Here is a 16954-nt window from a genome sequence, read left to right as displayed (position 1 = left end):
GATGATGATGGTCATATCATACCACTTATATTGATTGCATGTGATGTTTATCTTTTATGCATCTTATTTTGCTTAGATCGATGGTAGCATTATAAGATGATCTCTCACTAAATTTCAAGGTATAAGTGTTCTCCCTGAGTATGCACCGTTGCGAAAGTTCTTCGTGCTGAGACACCACGTGATGATCGGGTGTGATAAGCTCTACGTTCAAATACAACGGGTGCAAAACAGTTGCACACGCGGAATACTCAGGTTAAACTTGACGAGCCTAGCATATGCAGATATGGCCTCGGAACACTGAGACCGAAAGGTCGAGCGTGAATCATATAGTAGATATGATCAACATAGTGACGTTCACCATTGAAACTACTCCATCTCACGTGATGATCGGACATGGTTTAGTTGATATGAATCACGTGATCACTTAGATGATTAGAGGGATGTCTATCTAAGTGGGAGTTCTTAAGTAATATGATTAATTGAACTTTAATTTATCATGAACTTAGTCCTGGTAGTATTAGCATATCTATGTTGTAGATCAATAGCTCGCGTTTAGCTCCCCTATTTTATTTTTGATATGTTCCTAGAGAAAACTAAGTTGAAAAATGTTAGTAGCAATGATGCGGATTGGATCCGTGATCGGAGGTTTATCCTCATTGCTGCACAGAAGAATTATGTCCTTGATGCACCACTAGGTGACAGACCTATTGCAGGAGCAGATGCAGACGCTATGAATGTTTGGCGAGCTCAATATGATGACTACTTGATAGTTTAGTGCACCATGCTTAACGGCTTAGAATCGGGACTTCAAAGACGTTTTGAACGTCATGGACCATATGAGATGTTCCAGGAGTTGAGTTAATATTTCAAGCAAATACCCGAGTTGAGAGATATGAAGTCTCCAACAAGTTCTATAGCTAAAAGATGGAGGAGAATAGCTCAAGCAGTGAGCATGTGCTCAGATTGTCTGGGTACTACAATCGCTTGAATCAAGTGGGAGCTAATCTTCCAGATAAAATAGTGATTGACAGAATTCTCTAGTCACCATCACCAAGTTAGTAGAACTTCGTGATGAACTATAATATGCAAGGGATAACGGAAACGATTCCCAAGCTCTTCGTGATGCTGAAATCGACGAAGGTAGAAATCAATAAAAGCATCAAGTGTTGATGGTTGACCAGACCACTAGTTTCAAGAAAAAGGGCAAAGGGAAGAAGGGGAACTTCAAAGAAGAACGGCAAGCAAGTTGCTGCTCAAATGAAGAAACCCAAGTCTGGACCTAAGCCTGAGACTGAGTGCTTCTACTGCAAAGGGACTAGTCACTAGAAGCAGAACTGCCCCAAGTATTTGGCGGATAAGAAGGATGGCAAAGTGAACAAAGGTGTATTTGATATACATGTTATTGATGTGTACTTTACTAGTGTTTATAGCAACCCCTCAGTATTTGATACCAGTTCAGTTGCTAAGATTAGTAACTCGAAACGGGAGACTAGTTAAGGGTGAAGTGACGATGTGTGTTGGAAGTGGTTCCAAGATTGATATGATCATCATCACACACTCCCTATACTTTCGGGATTAGTGTTGAACCTAAATAAGTGTTATTTGGTGTTTACGTTGAGCAAGAATATGATTTGATCATGTTTATTGCAATACGGTTATTCATTTTAGTTAGAGAACAATTGTTGTTCCATTTACATGAATAAAACCTTCTATGGTCATACACACCAATGAAAATAGTTTGTTGGATCTCGATCGTAGTGATACACATATTCATAATATTGAAGCCAAAAGATGCAAAGTTAATAATGATAGTGCAACTTATTTGTGGCACTGCCGTTTAGGTCATATTGGTGTAAAGCGCATGAAGAAACTCCATGCTGATGGGCTTTTGGAATCACTTGATTATGAATCAGTTGATGCTTGCGAACCATGCCTCATGGGCAAGATGACTAAGACTCCGTTCTCCGGAACAATGGAGCGAACAACAGACTTGTTGGAAATAATACATACTGATGTATGCAGTCCGATGAGTGTTGAGGCTCGCGGCGGGTATCGTTATTTTCTGACCTTCACAGATGATTTGAGCAGATATGGGTATATCTACTTGATGAAACATAAGTCTGAAACATTTGAAAAGTTCAAAGAATTTCAGAGTGAAGTGTAAAATCATCGTAACAAGAAAATAAAGTTTCTACGATTTGATCGCGGAGATGAATATTGAGTTACGAGTTTGGTCTTCAATTAAAAACAATGTGGAATAGTTTCACAAATTCATGCTGCCTGGAACACCACAGTAATGGTGTATCCGAACATCGTAACTGTACTTTATTAGATATGGTGCAATCTATGATGTCTCTTACCGATTTACCACTATCGTTTTGGGGTTATACATTAGAGACAGCTGCATTCACGTTAAATAGGGCACCATCTAAATCCGTTGAGATGATATGAACTGTGGTTTGGCAAGAAACCAAAGTTGTTGTTTCTTAAAGTTTGGGGTTGCGATGCTTATGTGAAAAAGTTTCATCCTGATAAGCTCAAACCCAAATCGGAGAAATGTGTCTTCATAGGATACCCAAAGGAGACAGTTGGGTACACCTTCTATCACAGATCTGAAGGCAAGACATTCGTTGCTTAGAGTGGATCCTTTCTAGAGAAGGAGTTTCTCGCGAAAGAAGTGAGTGGGAGGAAAGTAGAATTTGATGAGGTAACTGTACCTGTTCCCTTATTGGAAAGTAGTTCATCACAGAAATTTGTTCCTGTGACTCCTATACCAATTAGTGAGGAATCTAATGATGATGATCATGTAACTTCAGATCAAGTTACTACCGAACCTCGTAGGTAAACCAGAGTGAGATCTGCACGAGAGTGGTACGGTAATCCTGTTCTGGAGGTCATGTTTCTTGACCATGACGAACCTACGAACTATGAGGAAGCGATGATGAGCCCAGATTCCGTGAAATGGTTTGAGGCCATGAAATCTGAGATGGGATCCATGTATGAGAACAAAGTGTGGACTTTGGTTGACTTGCCCGATGATCGGCAAGCCATAGAAAATAAATGGATCTTCAAGAGGAAGACGGACGCTGATAGTAGTGTTACTATGTACAAATCTAGACTTGTTGAAAAAGGTTTTGACAAAGTTCAAGGTGTTGACTACGATGAGATTTTCTCACTCGTAGCGATGCTTAAGTCTGTCCGAATCATGTTAGCAAATTGCCACATTTTATGAAATCTGGCAAATGGATGTCAAAACTACATTCCTTAATGGATTTCTTAAAGAAGAGTTGTATATGATACAACCAGAAGGTTTTGTCAATCCTAAAGGTGCTAACAAAATGTGCAAGCTCCAACGATCCATCTATGGACTGGTGCAAGCATCTCGGAGCTGGAATATACGCTTTGATGAGTTGATCAAAGCATATAGTTTTATACAGACTTGCGGTGAAGCCTGTATTTACAAGAAAGTGAGTGGGAGCACTACAACATTTCTGATAAGTATATGTGAATGACGTATTGATGATCGGAAATAATGTAGAATTTTTCTGAAAAGCATAAAGGAGTATTTGAAAAGGAGTTTTTCAAAGAAAGACCTCGATGAAGCTACTTACATGTTGAGCATCAAGATCTATAGAGATAGATCAAGACGCTTGATAAGTTTTTTCAATGAGTACATGCCTTGACAAGATTTTGAAGTAGTTCAAAATGGAACAGTCAAAGAAAGAGTTCTTGGCTGTGTTACAAGGTGTGAAATTGAGTAAGACTCAAAGCCCGACCACGACAGAAGATAGAAAGAGAATGAAAGTCATTCCCTATGCCTCAGCCATAGGTTCGATAAAGTATGCCATGTTGTGTACCAAATCTATTGTATACCCTATACTGAGTTTGGCAAGGGAGTACAATAGTGATCTAGGAGTAGATCACTGAACAACGATCAAAATTATCCTTAGTGGAATAAGGATATGTTTCTCGATTATGGAGGTGACAAAAGGTTCGTCGTAAAGAGTTACGTCAACGCAAGTTTTGACACTGATCCAGATGACTCTAAGTCTCAATCTGGATACATATTGAAAGTGGGAGCAATTAGCTAAAGTAGTTCTGTGCAGAGCATTGTAAACATAGAAATTTGCAAAATACATACGGATCTAAATGTGGCAGACCCGTTGACTAAACTTCTCTCACAAGCAAAACATGATCACACCTTAGTACTCTTTGGGTATTAATCACATAGCGATGTGAACTAGATTATTGACTCTAGTAAACCCTTTGGGCGTTGGTCACATGACAATGTGAACTATGGGTGTTAATCATATGGTGATGTGAAATATTGGTGTTAAATCACATGGCGATGTGAACTAGATTATTGACTCTAGTGCAAGTGGGAGACTGAAGGAAATATGCCCTAGAGGCAATAATAAAGTTATTATTTATTTCCTTATATCATGATAAATGTTTATTATTCATGCTAGAATTGTATTAACTGGAAACTTAGTACATGTGTGAATACATAGACAAACAGAGTGTCACTAGTATGCCTCTACTTGACTAACTCGTTGAATCAAAGATGGTTAAGTTTCCTAGCCATAGACATGAGTTGTCATTTGATTAACGGGATCACATCATTAGGAGAATGATGTGATTGATTTGACCCATTCCGTTAGCTTAGCACTTGATCGTTTAGTATTCTGCTATTGCTTTCTTCATGACTTATACATGTTCCTATGACTATGAGATTATGCAACTCCCGTTTACCGGAGGAACACTTTGTGTGCTACCAAACGTCACAACGTAACTGGATGATTATAAAGGTGCTCTACAGGTGTCTCCAAAGGTACTTGTTGGGTTGGCGTATTTCGAGATTAGGATTTGTCACTCCGATTATCGGAGAGGTATCTCAGGGCCCACTCAGTAATGCACATCACTATAAGCCTTGCAAGCATTGTAACTAATGAGTTAGTTGCGGGATGATGTATTACGGAACGAGTAAAGAGACTTGCCTGTAACAAGATTGAACTAGGTATTGAGATACCGACGATCGAATCTTGGGCAAGTAACATACCGATGACAAAGGGAACAACGTATGTTGTTATGCGGTCTGACCGATAAAGATCATCGTAGAATATGTAGGAGCCAATATGGGCATCCAGGTTCCGCTATTGGTTATTGACCAGAGAAGTGTCTCGGTCATGTCTACATAGTTCTCGAACCCGTAGGGTCCGCACGCTTAACGTTTGTTGACGATATAGTATTATATGAGTTATGTATGTTGGTAACCGAATGTTGTTCGAAGTCCCGGATGAGATCACGGACATGACGAGGAGCTCCGGAATGGTCCGGAGGTAAAGATTTATATATAGGATGATATGGTTCGGCCAAGGGGTGAAGCCCACGAGGCTTTAGGTCGGTGCAAAAGGAGTTTTGCGGAGGCCAGGGGGCCAAACGCCGGAGACCCTGGCGTTTGGCCCTGGGCCAGACGCCGAGGCCCATGGCGTATGGGCCAGATGCCAAGGATTGTGGCGTTTGGTCCTGTAGACCGAGTGGGACTCTTGCCTTTCGGGCAAAACCGACTTTGAGGAGGCTTTTGCTCCAAGTTTCGACCCCAGGGCTCAACATATAAATAGAGGGGTAGGGCTAGCACCAAAGACACATCAAGAAACACCAAGCCGTGTGCCAACAACCCCGTCCCCTCTAGTTTATCCTCCGTCATAGTTTTCGTAGTGCTTAGGCAAAGCCCTGCGAAGATTGTTCTTCACCAACACCGTCACCACGCCGTCGTGCTGCCGGAACTCATCTACTACTTCGCCCGTCTTGCTGGATCAAGAAGGCGAGGACGTCATCGAGCTGAACATGTGCAGAACTCGGAGGTGCCGTGCGTTCAGTACTTGGATCGGTCGGATCGTGAAGACGTACGACTACATCAACCGCATTGATAAACGCTTCCGCTTACGGTCTACGAGGGTACGTAGACAACACTCTCCCCTCTCGTTGCTATGCATCACCATGATCTTGCGTGTGCATAGGAAAATTTTGTAATTACTACGTTCCCCAACAAATGTGCCATGGTGAGCCGCCCCACACCCGATCTCTGTCCCTCTGATTCTCAAATTCCGCCACAAACACGTTTACGCCCGCTAATCTGAACTTCAAACCACGCGGGTTGCCCCATGCCGGCCGAAGCGCATTAGTAATGGTCTGGATGCGTATATGGTTCCGGTGGAGCACCTTCCCGGCCACAAGCCACTTCGCCGGCTTCCCCTCGACGCGATTGTTAAGGATCAGAGGAGTAGCCTCTTCTTCGGATATGCCAAGTTTCCCAAGGGCCTCCTTGAGCTTCCTCCTGGCGGCGAAGCCCGCCTGGGGATCACTCCCCTCCCCCGAGCCCGCGGCGCTAGGTGCAGCCATGAGCCCGGAGCACCTGCCTCCTTCCTATCTCTCTTGCACCGGCGACGAGTTGTAGGGCAAAGTAGAGTCCACGTCAAACCCTAGTCGCCTCCGGCGCCGCCAGAGGGTTTAGGGTTTGGGGAAAACTGGCAGATGTGAAAGTTATCCTGCGCCGGTAGGTACTCCGGATGAAAGCGAAGCACACCGCACCAACCTATACAAACCGAACTACTCCAAGGGAACCATATCACTATTGTACGGTTGTTGTCGTACTCATTTTTTCTCTTTTAAAGAAAAATCAGCCATGAGCTGAGAATAGCATAATAGCAGCCGTCGATTGTACGCCACGTCGTCATCACACGATGCTTGGATCGTCTATCATAGGTTTGTGTCATTCATTCGTTTGCAGTTTTTCATCGAGTTAATACCACGATTAGTACACAAACTTGTAGTGGTTGGAACAAAATCATACAGAACCTAGAAAACCCCACAAGAGTGGCCCTCCAGTTATACCGTGGAGTCATATTTGATACAAATCGCTCTAGACGCGACATTTGGCATGCCCCGTTAGCTATTGACACACGCCCGTCGGCTCGGGTAATTTTGCAGAAAGCCTCTGCAGTATTTTGTTTTTACGCTGCGTTGTCAGAACCCATTTTCTCCTGATTCAACACCATAGATACCAAGTCATAAATGTGTTGATGGTAGTTACATGAGAACTCAGGCATTTTTGTCCAGTTTCTTCCTTATCTTGGGGCAGATCAGTCCAGGCCACTTCTCTAATGATTCTCTGTGTTTTCTGTCATGCCTGACAGTGATCTCGTGTGTTGTGCATTCCAGCATTGAAATAACACATACCTCTCTTGCATCCAAGATGTAGTTGCAAGAAGACATAGTAAAGCTCAGTTAAAATGCAATACAGTGCGGACTAAAAGTTCAGTTAACTACAGTCTTTACAATTCAGTTAATTCAGTAAAATAAGTTACGCTGAAGTTTAGTTAACACACTTTCCTCCCTGCTGGAGCAAAGTATTATACTGTGGGCCATCTGGCTGGCTCGTAATCGAGCTACTGTTGAAAAGAAACAAATTAAAACACCTTTCGAAATTGTTTTCTCCATGTGTTCCTTTCTGTTGTACTGGGCAGGTCTTCAACAAGGAGGTGGAGTCAAGGAGTTGCGCGATGGTGCGGAGATGATCAGATTGAGCACGATGCATCTGATGAAGATGTGCAATGTTGTGAGGCGTCCGATAGAAGGAGAATAGATGGGCTACCTATTTTGGCACTTTGTTCAGCTGGGTTCTGGTCCCCTACTTAGCTTTTGTTGTGCTTGCAGTTAGACTTACAGTGGTATCCTGTCATTTCCTGGCTTTTCGTGTAATAGGCTGTAGTAGTATGCAGATTGTTGAATTTGGTGTTGTCCAGGTTTTCGCCCCATGGCATTCGTTTCGACGGCAGGCGAATGCAGTGGGTTTCCTGGCAGTGCTCGAGCTCGCTTTACCTCCCCCCTCCCCTCTCCGATAAATGGTTTCTGGAACTATTGTATTTCCGTTCATTTGCAATGGAAAAGGGTTATAGCCCGGTTCGAAAAAAAGTTAAATTACAATTACAGTAAAGTTCAATTAAAATAGAGTTACAATGAATAAAATTCAGCAAACTGAACTTTTATGCACTACATTCAGTTAAGTGCAGTTACAGTGAACAAAATTCAGTTAACTCAACTTTTTATAAAAGATAATTCAGCAAAGTGCAGTTACACTGAATAAATTAAGTAAAAAAATACCAAATTGCAAAAATGTACCCGTTGTAGACTTCTGATATGTTCTTCAACAAGATGTCACATTTAGGGAAATTTCTGGAGAAAGTTTCACCCGCTGGTTGGGGGGCTTGCCATCCAACCAATTGTATGCCTCCAAATTATGTTCCCTAAGTTTCTCTCTATTCAAGTTCCACTTGTCCAAAAAATTTGAACTAGCAATGGCCCACAGAATATTCTTTAGTGTTTCCCCTGTGAACTTTTTATGAAAGTTTTGGTATAGATGTCTAATACAAAATATATGTTCTGTATCTGGCCAGATCTTTTCAACAACATTGATCAAACCCTGCAATAATTTGTTATATAGTTGTTAAAGATAAAACTTCATGGTGAAACAACATTGATCACTCCATGCAATAATTAATGAAACAGTTCTAAAAAGAGAAATTCAAGCAATATGTGACACACCTTCTGCTTATCACTCATTATAGTGAAGGGCGAAGTGTTGATGATGTTCAAGTCATTTTTCAAAGTGGTGAGAAAAATTTGCCAAGAGAAAGTTGACTCCACCTCTACACCATCCCCATTGCAATTGGGAATATGCAATCATTGGGGTCAATCCCAACAGCTGTAAGCAACACATATTTGTATTTGCTCTTGAGGTGACACCCATCAACAAAAATAATTGGCATGCACTCACTCAAGAAACCTCTCTTGCAGGCATAATAGGACCAATACAATGAAGATAGGCGATCCTTTGGAAGCAGGTCGTCCTTTTTCTTGACCTTGGTTGTGCAAACAATGAATTTCCTCCATGGATTGCTTCTCCTCAATTCTTGTCCATAGTCCGACGGCATACTATATTGTGCTTTCTCATCTTCATGTATGATCTTAAGTGTTGCATTCCTAGCCCTGCCAAGCTTCATTCTTACTGGATTGAGCTTGAACTTCTTCTGAACTTTCCTTCCAAATGTACCCAAATCCATGCTCGTGTTGTCTCTGAGCTCATCAAGGAATATCTCAGTCAGGTACCTTACTGTCAAGCACTTGGAATCCCATGTTTTCTGACACGTGTGCTCTCCATTGTACTCTCTTATGACAATGCTTCATGTTCTATTGTATTTGGGCTGGATATTAGGGGTGTCGGTCAGCCCGGGCGTTTGAGAGGTCCGGTTGGGTGGATTTTTTTGACCGGCCAGTGGTCGGACGGCCTGCCCGGGCATTTGAGACGGGTATAAGAGGCCCGGCTGTAGATGCTCTAAGTGTGGTATTAACTCTTTTTCATCAAGTGCATATCTTCTTATTTTTTACGTTACCATCGGTGCATATCTGATACCTCGGCGGGATAATATAAAACAATTGCCATGTAGAACTGATGAAAAACTTGAACCGTCCGGTTTCGGTTTGATAGGGAGCAAAACACACCTTCAAAAATGGAGGTTTGTTGGGCAGCAGATTGCACACATTTTTAGGACAGTGAAAAGCTGTGTAGAAGCAAAGATAATTGTTGTTGGTCCAACATTTCACAAAAACTTCAGGCACCGTCATTGTCCAAATAAAATCTAGCAATATGAAGCTACTCTTTATCTTGGGCTACTAGTTCTGTTTGTATTGGTAGGTGTAGCTTCTTCTATTAAATTGCTCTGAACTCACCATCGATGTATATGTGCTCTGAACACAGCACAAATAAGATCAGGATGATCAATACTCGGGCAAAAGCACACCAAGCTGCAAAACACTGCTTGTGGTGAACCGTGGAGAGCAAAAGAATTCAGTATAGCTCTGTGTGGTTTCATCCCAACCATGCATAGCTTATATACTACTATATCTCGCTAAAACATTTTGCAAGAACCTACACATCTGATCATGTTTGATATAACAAAGTTTCAGAATTTTTGGATTTTGATTTACATTGTCGATTTTTATTTTTTTTGTTCAACCGGGTGTAGCCACATTCTGTACCCGAACTTGACAGAAGGTAACCTTCTCTCGTTTTACAAGGCATTCAGCATGATAAATAACATATTCCCTCTGTAAATACCATGATAATGATTACACGAAAGTAGCTAGTGAGGGGAGTGAGGAGACACTTATGATAAGCGGACCAAACACGGACACCATACTAAGTAGGCTCCTTGCAAATTATCAACCACTTTGACTGAAGCTTTTTAAAATAAAAATGGTTGCTGCCCTTGCTCTCCACCGTCTCCTCCTCGTCGTCGGTGACCTCCCTGTCCTCCTCCGCGTAGCCCTTGGTGTTGTACTGGTCGATGAGTCCCCGCTGGTAGGCCACGATATTGTCGGCCGTCTCCTTACTTTCGGCGTAGAACTCCCGGAAGAACTTGGAACGCTTGGCCAGGCGGTCGGCAGGGATGTCCTCCATCGTGTAGGGGTAGGCGATGATATGGTCGATGAGCGCCTGCGGCAACCTCCTCTTGACGACCTTCATCCTCTTCTTTCTGGCCCCGGCCGCCTCCGCCGTCACGGGCTTCCTGCCCAGTCTGCCCAACAAGACATCCGTCGGCGATATTTCCATCATCTCCTTGTTACTCGTCGCCTCCTTAGTGTCACGACGGCGGCCTCCGACGAGCTCCTCTCCTTCTTGCGGTGGTCACGACGGCGGCCTCCGACGAGCTCGCTTTGATCTGGATTGCGAGGACGCGGTGGCTGTTGTTGGCTTCATGAGCCTTGGAGACTCCTTTTATAGGCATCGGCAGGTCGGTGGACTTTCGGCCGGATCTTCAGTTCCAAGCCAATTCGGATCGGCATCCGATCCATCCTCACCTCCGAGTCGGGGTCACTCTATTCTAAGCCAACTCGGACTACATACAAACTAACAATGGAATTGACGGGTGGGACGAAGCAACCATCAAAACGGACGCTTGCAGATTGCACAAAACTGCCGTTGATACCATGCCATCAGACCCTGGTTCCACCGCCGTATAGGATTGCCCACCGCCGTCGTCGGGCGCACCAGAGTAGGGTTGCTGAGCAGGCTGCGTTCGCTGCCCGTAAGTCAGGGGTTGTGCATGCTGCAGGCATGGCAATATGCTGCTGTGGTGCTGCCAGTGGGCTTTGCGATTCCCGTGTCATGCAATACTGAAGCATGGACTGGCACTGCATCTGCTGCTGCTGACAAGGGTCATGTGGTGGCCGAATCGGCTCTTGCTGGAGATTACCTTGAGAATACGGATCCCATTCTAGCGTGTCATCATCGTCGCCATCGCCTTTCCAGGGTTGGGCTGCAGAAGGTCTGTCACCATACTTGCGAACCAATTCCCTCTCTCGGTCTTCTATCGGGACAGAAGTGTGCGGTAGATGAGTTTGAGACGCTAATAAAAATGTATTCACGTAGATGATCAGCATCCCTAACAACACCAGAACCAAAGCCTGGAGGAACGTCAGGGGTTACAGCATGTTGATGACAAGCATTGGAAGAGCGAGATGATGGCTTGGAAGTCATGGGCAAACTGGAAGTTGTGGCCTGCCTCTTGGAGCCATCTTGCCTGCTGGGTACCCTAGATGAGGCATGGGGTCTTCGCCACACGACGACTCCGATGATAGATGTTCCAGGCACGGGTAAACTGCCCAAGTGCTCCTTTGGCAGGCGGTCAGCAAGTATCCCTTGAGAAGGCCAGAGGCACAGCTCCACTCCTTCAGCAGGCTTCACTCGCCATCGGCAATATACGAGTCAATAGTCCGCAGGAGAATAATAGTCCGCAGGTGTTGCTTTGATCCTCCGGCTCCTTCTACAACCAACGAAGTATATATGGTCAGCTTTGTCTTCGTCGGGGAGCTGGTGAGGTTAGGTCTCCCCGGATTTCTCAGGCCCGATCTGGGTTAGTTGTCTAGCCCTCTTCATCACCTTCTCTAGGGTGGCGATCTTTTTCTCATATCTATCGTCGGCGTCTTCTGGCTCCAACTGGCCACTTACTAGCCACTGCATCAACAATGTTTTCCCCGGTTCCGATGGTGATGCCTTGGAGTTCTAGTGATCCCTGAATAGAAGCCAACCTGGGGAATACTTCATTGCTAGGTATGTTTGGGAACTGGGAGTGGGTCATAGTTAGAGCATAGTACATTTCAAGTTTTTCCTCATCCTTTATGTCAGTTTCTTCTCACTTTTTGAATGATATGCCTCTCTTCAATTAGTTTAGATGATGCACGAGCACAAAATCTGCATCCAACATCATTTATGGTACCCTAATGCCCGTAAGACCAAGAGTCCAAGACCCTGTTGTCATCTATGGTTGGTTATCGTTGATGGCCCTCATTGTTGACCCCTTTCATCAAGACCACAACATATTCACATATGTTACCTTTATAGTCAATGGTCCAAACTAGTGGCGGAATCGAGCTGAGCTAAGCCAAGCCAAGCCGGCTCGTGGCTTGGCTTGGCCAGGCTCGCAAAAGGTTGACATAGGAGCCTAGTCCTGTAAAGGTTCTGCAGCATTTATATTAAGCGTGTCGGTTGACTATAACAATCTCCTTTAAAATTGCTCAATTTTAAAAATTCACGAGAAATAAAGGTTTGCCAGATATTTTGACACATGAAATAAAATTGTAAATGTTTCCTACAATGGCGATTGCACTATACCAGGTGTTTGTGTTGTGACATCGCAAGCAGAAGCAGCAGCAGCAGGCGGCACTCATCACTCAGCCAACACTAGGTCAACAGGATTGAATTTACAGTAACAACTAACAGGATTGGATTGGTCATTGACATGGTACGGTGGCAAGCAGCAAGCTCTTGCTCATGGTAGCACAGCAGAAATAGACCATGTTTTCATCCTTTGGTAGCAAATGTTCAAGGCAACTGACGCTATCTGTTGCCAACTTGCTGGGGACCAGCCCTGGTCAGTTTATCAATTTCTCTATAGGCTTTGCGAAGTACTTCCTTTGCAAATTTGAAGGAGCCTTCTGATAGAGCTCCCTTCTCTCCACACCTCATCGCATCGCAAACGAGATCACTGAACCTCGAAGTCACAGAATCTGCATGCCGGTTTTCATCTTCAAGGATGCGTCCAACAAACACTGGCCCTGTCTTTGCCTTTTTCGTCCATCGTTTCGTAATGCATGGCTCCGGAATCATGTCGATGTCAGCCAAGATGAATACTCCCAGGACATGCCTGCACAATATCGCAGAGAAAGCAAACCTGCAGCAGTCACACCAAGCCTTCTTCTCAGCAACATTGTAGACAACAGTATGCCTGGTAGGAGGATCGCCATCTCTTTCGACATAGTACTTGGCTTCATAAGGGCTTTCCTGAACCTTCACAGCATAGTGATGCAGCGATTCAATCAACTCCGTTTGGAAAAATTCAAATGCAGCCTTGGTGTAGATGCTCGCTGCTTGTTTTTCCAAGATTGAATTGGTTTTCAGGAGTTGTTCAGGAGGAAAGGAGGCAAGATCTTTCTGAGCTTCGTTCATATACAATCTGTCTATGTGTTGATCAAATGTAGTGATAAAAGAAAGGAGGGGAGCTCTTGTACTGAAGTTATTCCTATAAAACCCACTGATCGTTTCTGCTCTACGGGTCAGTGACAATTCTGCAAAGAAGGAGCTTGTTAGGTATGCAGGAACCCATTTATGTCTTGCTTCAAACAGTGATTGCAACCAAGTGTTCTCCCTCAGACCATACTTGTCGAGAATAGAACCCCAGAACATGTCAAAAACAGGCATGGTATCACACTCATTGACACATCTCTTTAACTCGTTATGGAGCTCAGGAACTCTCATGTAGACATCAGACAATTTCTTCTTGCATTTAGAAAGAATTCGCCATCTACAAAGACGATGGAAACATTGAGGAAATACTTTGGCAACTGCCTCTGTCATTGTTTTGCCTTCATCTGTTGTAAATGAAAATGGCAGCCGCTTATCCATTGCTGTCAGCCATGTCTCAAAAATCCAAGCATACGAAGATTCTGTCTTATCCAAGATAAGCGCACAACCAAAAACAACACAATCACCATGGTGATTCATGCCTGTGAAAGCTGCAAAAGGCAACATATTTTCGTTTTGAGTATAAGTAGTGTCGAAGTAAACAGCATCTCCGAAGTACTTGTATGACATTTTAGATCTTGCATCAACCCAAACTGCATTCCTCAAACAGTTTCCACTGTCAACCTGTACGTTATAGAAGAAACCAGAGTTATCTGACTGCCTTTTCATTAGGTAGGTGAAGAGACCGGATGCACCTGTGTCTCCAAACACATTCCTCCGGACTTGCTGTAATTGGTCCGCATGCTCCTTCCCAGAGAGGCGAAGGAGCTGGACCTCCCGCACCTTGTCTGGGCTAACAATGACATGAGTGTGCTCGAGCACCAACTTCGTGATGACCCACTTTTCTGGGCCCCTCCTCACCACCTCCATCATTGCTGGGCAGCCGTCCCGTATAGAGAGGCGCTTCCTCTTTTTCTTGTTGCTAGAGTCAACATCCTTCTTCTTGTGATGTCCCTCTTTCATGCACACAAAACGCTTCATGACGAGTACCTCAGAACCTTTTCGCCTCTCACTGCGGGACCGGGCAACACGAATGCCAAACCCAAGGCCTAGCGCATACGCATTGTAGAATGCACGCGCAGCTGCATCAGACACAAATTCCATGCCCAAGTATGGTTCAGCATTTTTGCCCAGCTCATCAGCTGCTGGAAGCAGCTCGTTTCCAGCAGTCGACATGGATCCCTCAGAAGGATCGATGCAATGAATATGGGGAGTCATCACACCAGTTGGTTGATCAACATCAGCGGTGCCTGTATCATCCTCAACATCCATGAAATCTTCAACAAGTTCATGGTCTTCACTTGATGAGAACTCCATCCAAGAGTACCAAAGCTCAACTTACAGTTCCAGATTCCCTCGGCACGGCGAAGGTCTGCAATAATCAAGAATCCAAAAGGAATGAGCCAAAAAGGATAACACTACATCTCAACCTCCATAATTTCAGAACAACATATGCTACATAGATCATTTGACACACAAAAAAATCGTTAGTGTGGCAGACATTTGACACCTGAATTTCACCACAATAACATGAATCCTCAACTGAACTGAAGGAATTTTGACATAATTCTACGCATTACCCATATCAAACACTTTGGCTCGCCTGCTGCTGAACGAAGTTCGAGCTAATTCCACTCATTACCCATATCACAAACTTGGACTGGCCTACGGGAAGAGTCGGCGTACAGCTAAACCCCTCCACTTTTTTCGTCTCCAAAAGGATGCTGGTACTGGTGATACTAATTCAGAGCAACGGGCACCGAAATGGCGAAATTCACGAGCGGGAATGGGATTGGGGGCCAACTGAGATCGATTGGTCAGGTTCGGTGGTGCACAGCAACAAATAGACCTGAACTCCAAAGCGAAACAAACAGCAGCGCAAGCAAGCGCTAGGGCTTATACTTACCAGCGCAGGAAGAGGGGAGGGACCTCGCTCGCTCCACCAGCCCAGCAGAGTGGAGGTGGAGGGGGAGGGGGAGGACGGACGGACGGACGCCCACGGGGAAGGCTTCCTTCCCGCCCAGGAAATAGGCGGTGGAAAGAGGCTGCGGTCGGCGGCGACGGCGCTGTGGCGGAGGAGAGTAGGGTGGAGGCAGCCGGCCCAAAGGAAGCAAGCGAAGCGAGTTACTGGAAGCTGATGTGAAACTCAAAGGAGAATGAAAACCTCCGGATTTTCGATTTGGCTCTAGGGAGCACATGCTCTGGGTGCCAAAAATGGATTTCACAAATGTTAAAAAAAATAGATGTGATCAGTGTCACACCCAAATGGTACATGCAAATTTTCAGGGAAAAAACTTAAGCATTTTGACCTGTGCAAAATAATAATAATAATAAGTCGAACGCCAAGTGTTACCTTCAAATGTTACATTTAATTTTGTCTTGTTTTCACCGACGAAGCACTGCTATCCCATATGGCATGAAAATTGTTAAGCACACTTGTTAAACTAATATGAACATCTACCCAAAAAATCAGAATTTTTCAAATTTATTTACCATTTATTTTGATTTTACTGTAAATTAGGGAGCATATGCCCCCAGAGCCAAAAATCCGCGTCCGAAAACCTCATCTTTCTCACATATGGGAAATGTTTGCCTGCGTGCGGGGCAGAATTTTTGGCAGGGCCATATCCTTTTTCTTCTCCAGATGTTACCACGGACAAAGCTAATATTTCAATGTGTTTTGAAATTTTCTCCAATTTCTCATAATATAAGATGTTTTGGCAGTTCAATCAGGAGCCTTTGTTGTCTATGTTCATGTTAGTTTCTTACCACCCGTTGTTTCAATCAGGAGCCTTTGTTGTCTATGTTCATGTTAGTTTCTTACCACCCGTTGTTTCAATCAGGAGCCTTTGTTGTCTATGTTCATGTTAGTTTCTTACCACCCGTTATATACTGTTTATTATATCAACGGGCTGGACTTAAACCATTGCACTCAAATAATTCGACCTTCGACTACTCCACGAGTTCAACTTCCAACTTACACTCGCAAGACTTATAATCTCAATAATTTCTTTCATTAACGCTGATATTTTCGCCTCTCCCCGTTATTCGCAAAGATGAGAAACACAATCCAAAGTACTGATCAAAGAAGAATATCTGGAGATGCCATTTTTAAAGCACATGAACACTAGCCTTTCCATTTCTTGCATTACAAACGGGCCATCAAAGTTATACTACTTGAGTTGTGTGCAAAGCAACCATCTTGATAGCAGGAAGGAATGGTCTAACAGTAGAACACAAATTATGCAAGCTTCTCTAACTTAACCAGAAACAGGTAGATATATCACGATCTTCGATGAGAAAAGGGAGAGC

At 44.0% G+C, this 16954-nt stretch overlaps 1 protein-coding gene across 1 annotated transcript; it reads right to left on the bottom strand.

Annotated features, from left to right (window-relative positions):
- Positions 1-12692: 12692 nt before the first annotated feature.
- LOC123168591 (protein FAR1-RELATED SEQUENCE 5) lies at positions 12693-15797 on the bottom strand. The gene is made up of 2 exons (XM_044586479.1): positions 15549-15797; positions 12693-15014 (listed from the first exon to the last, which is right to left on the bottom strand). Exon 2 carries the CDS (start codon positions 14957-14959, stop codon positions 12959-12961), a length of 2001 nt encoding a protein of 666 aa, XP_044442414.1. The 5' UTR covers positions 14960-15014; positions 15549-15797; the 3' UTR covers positions 12693-12958.
- Between the last annotated feature and the right edge of the window lie 1157 nt (positions 15798-16954).

The sequence above is a fragment of the Triticum aestivum genome, chromosome 7D, assembly GCF_018294505.1.
Source record: "Triticum aestivum cultivar Chinese Spring chromosome 7D, IWGSC CS RefSeq v2.1, whole genome shotgun sequence".
Lineage (NCBI taxonomy): Eukaryota > Viridiplantae > Streptophyta > Magnoliopsida > Poales > Poaceae > Triticum > Triticum aestivum.
The sequence above is the reverse complement of the archived record's forward strand: the minus strand, read 5'-3'. Positions and strand labels throughout refer to the sequence as shown.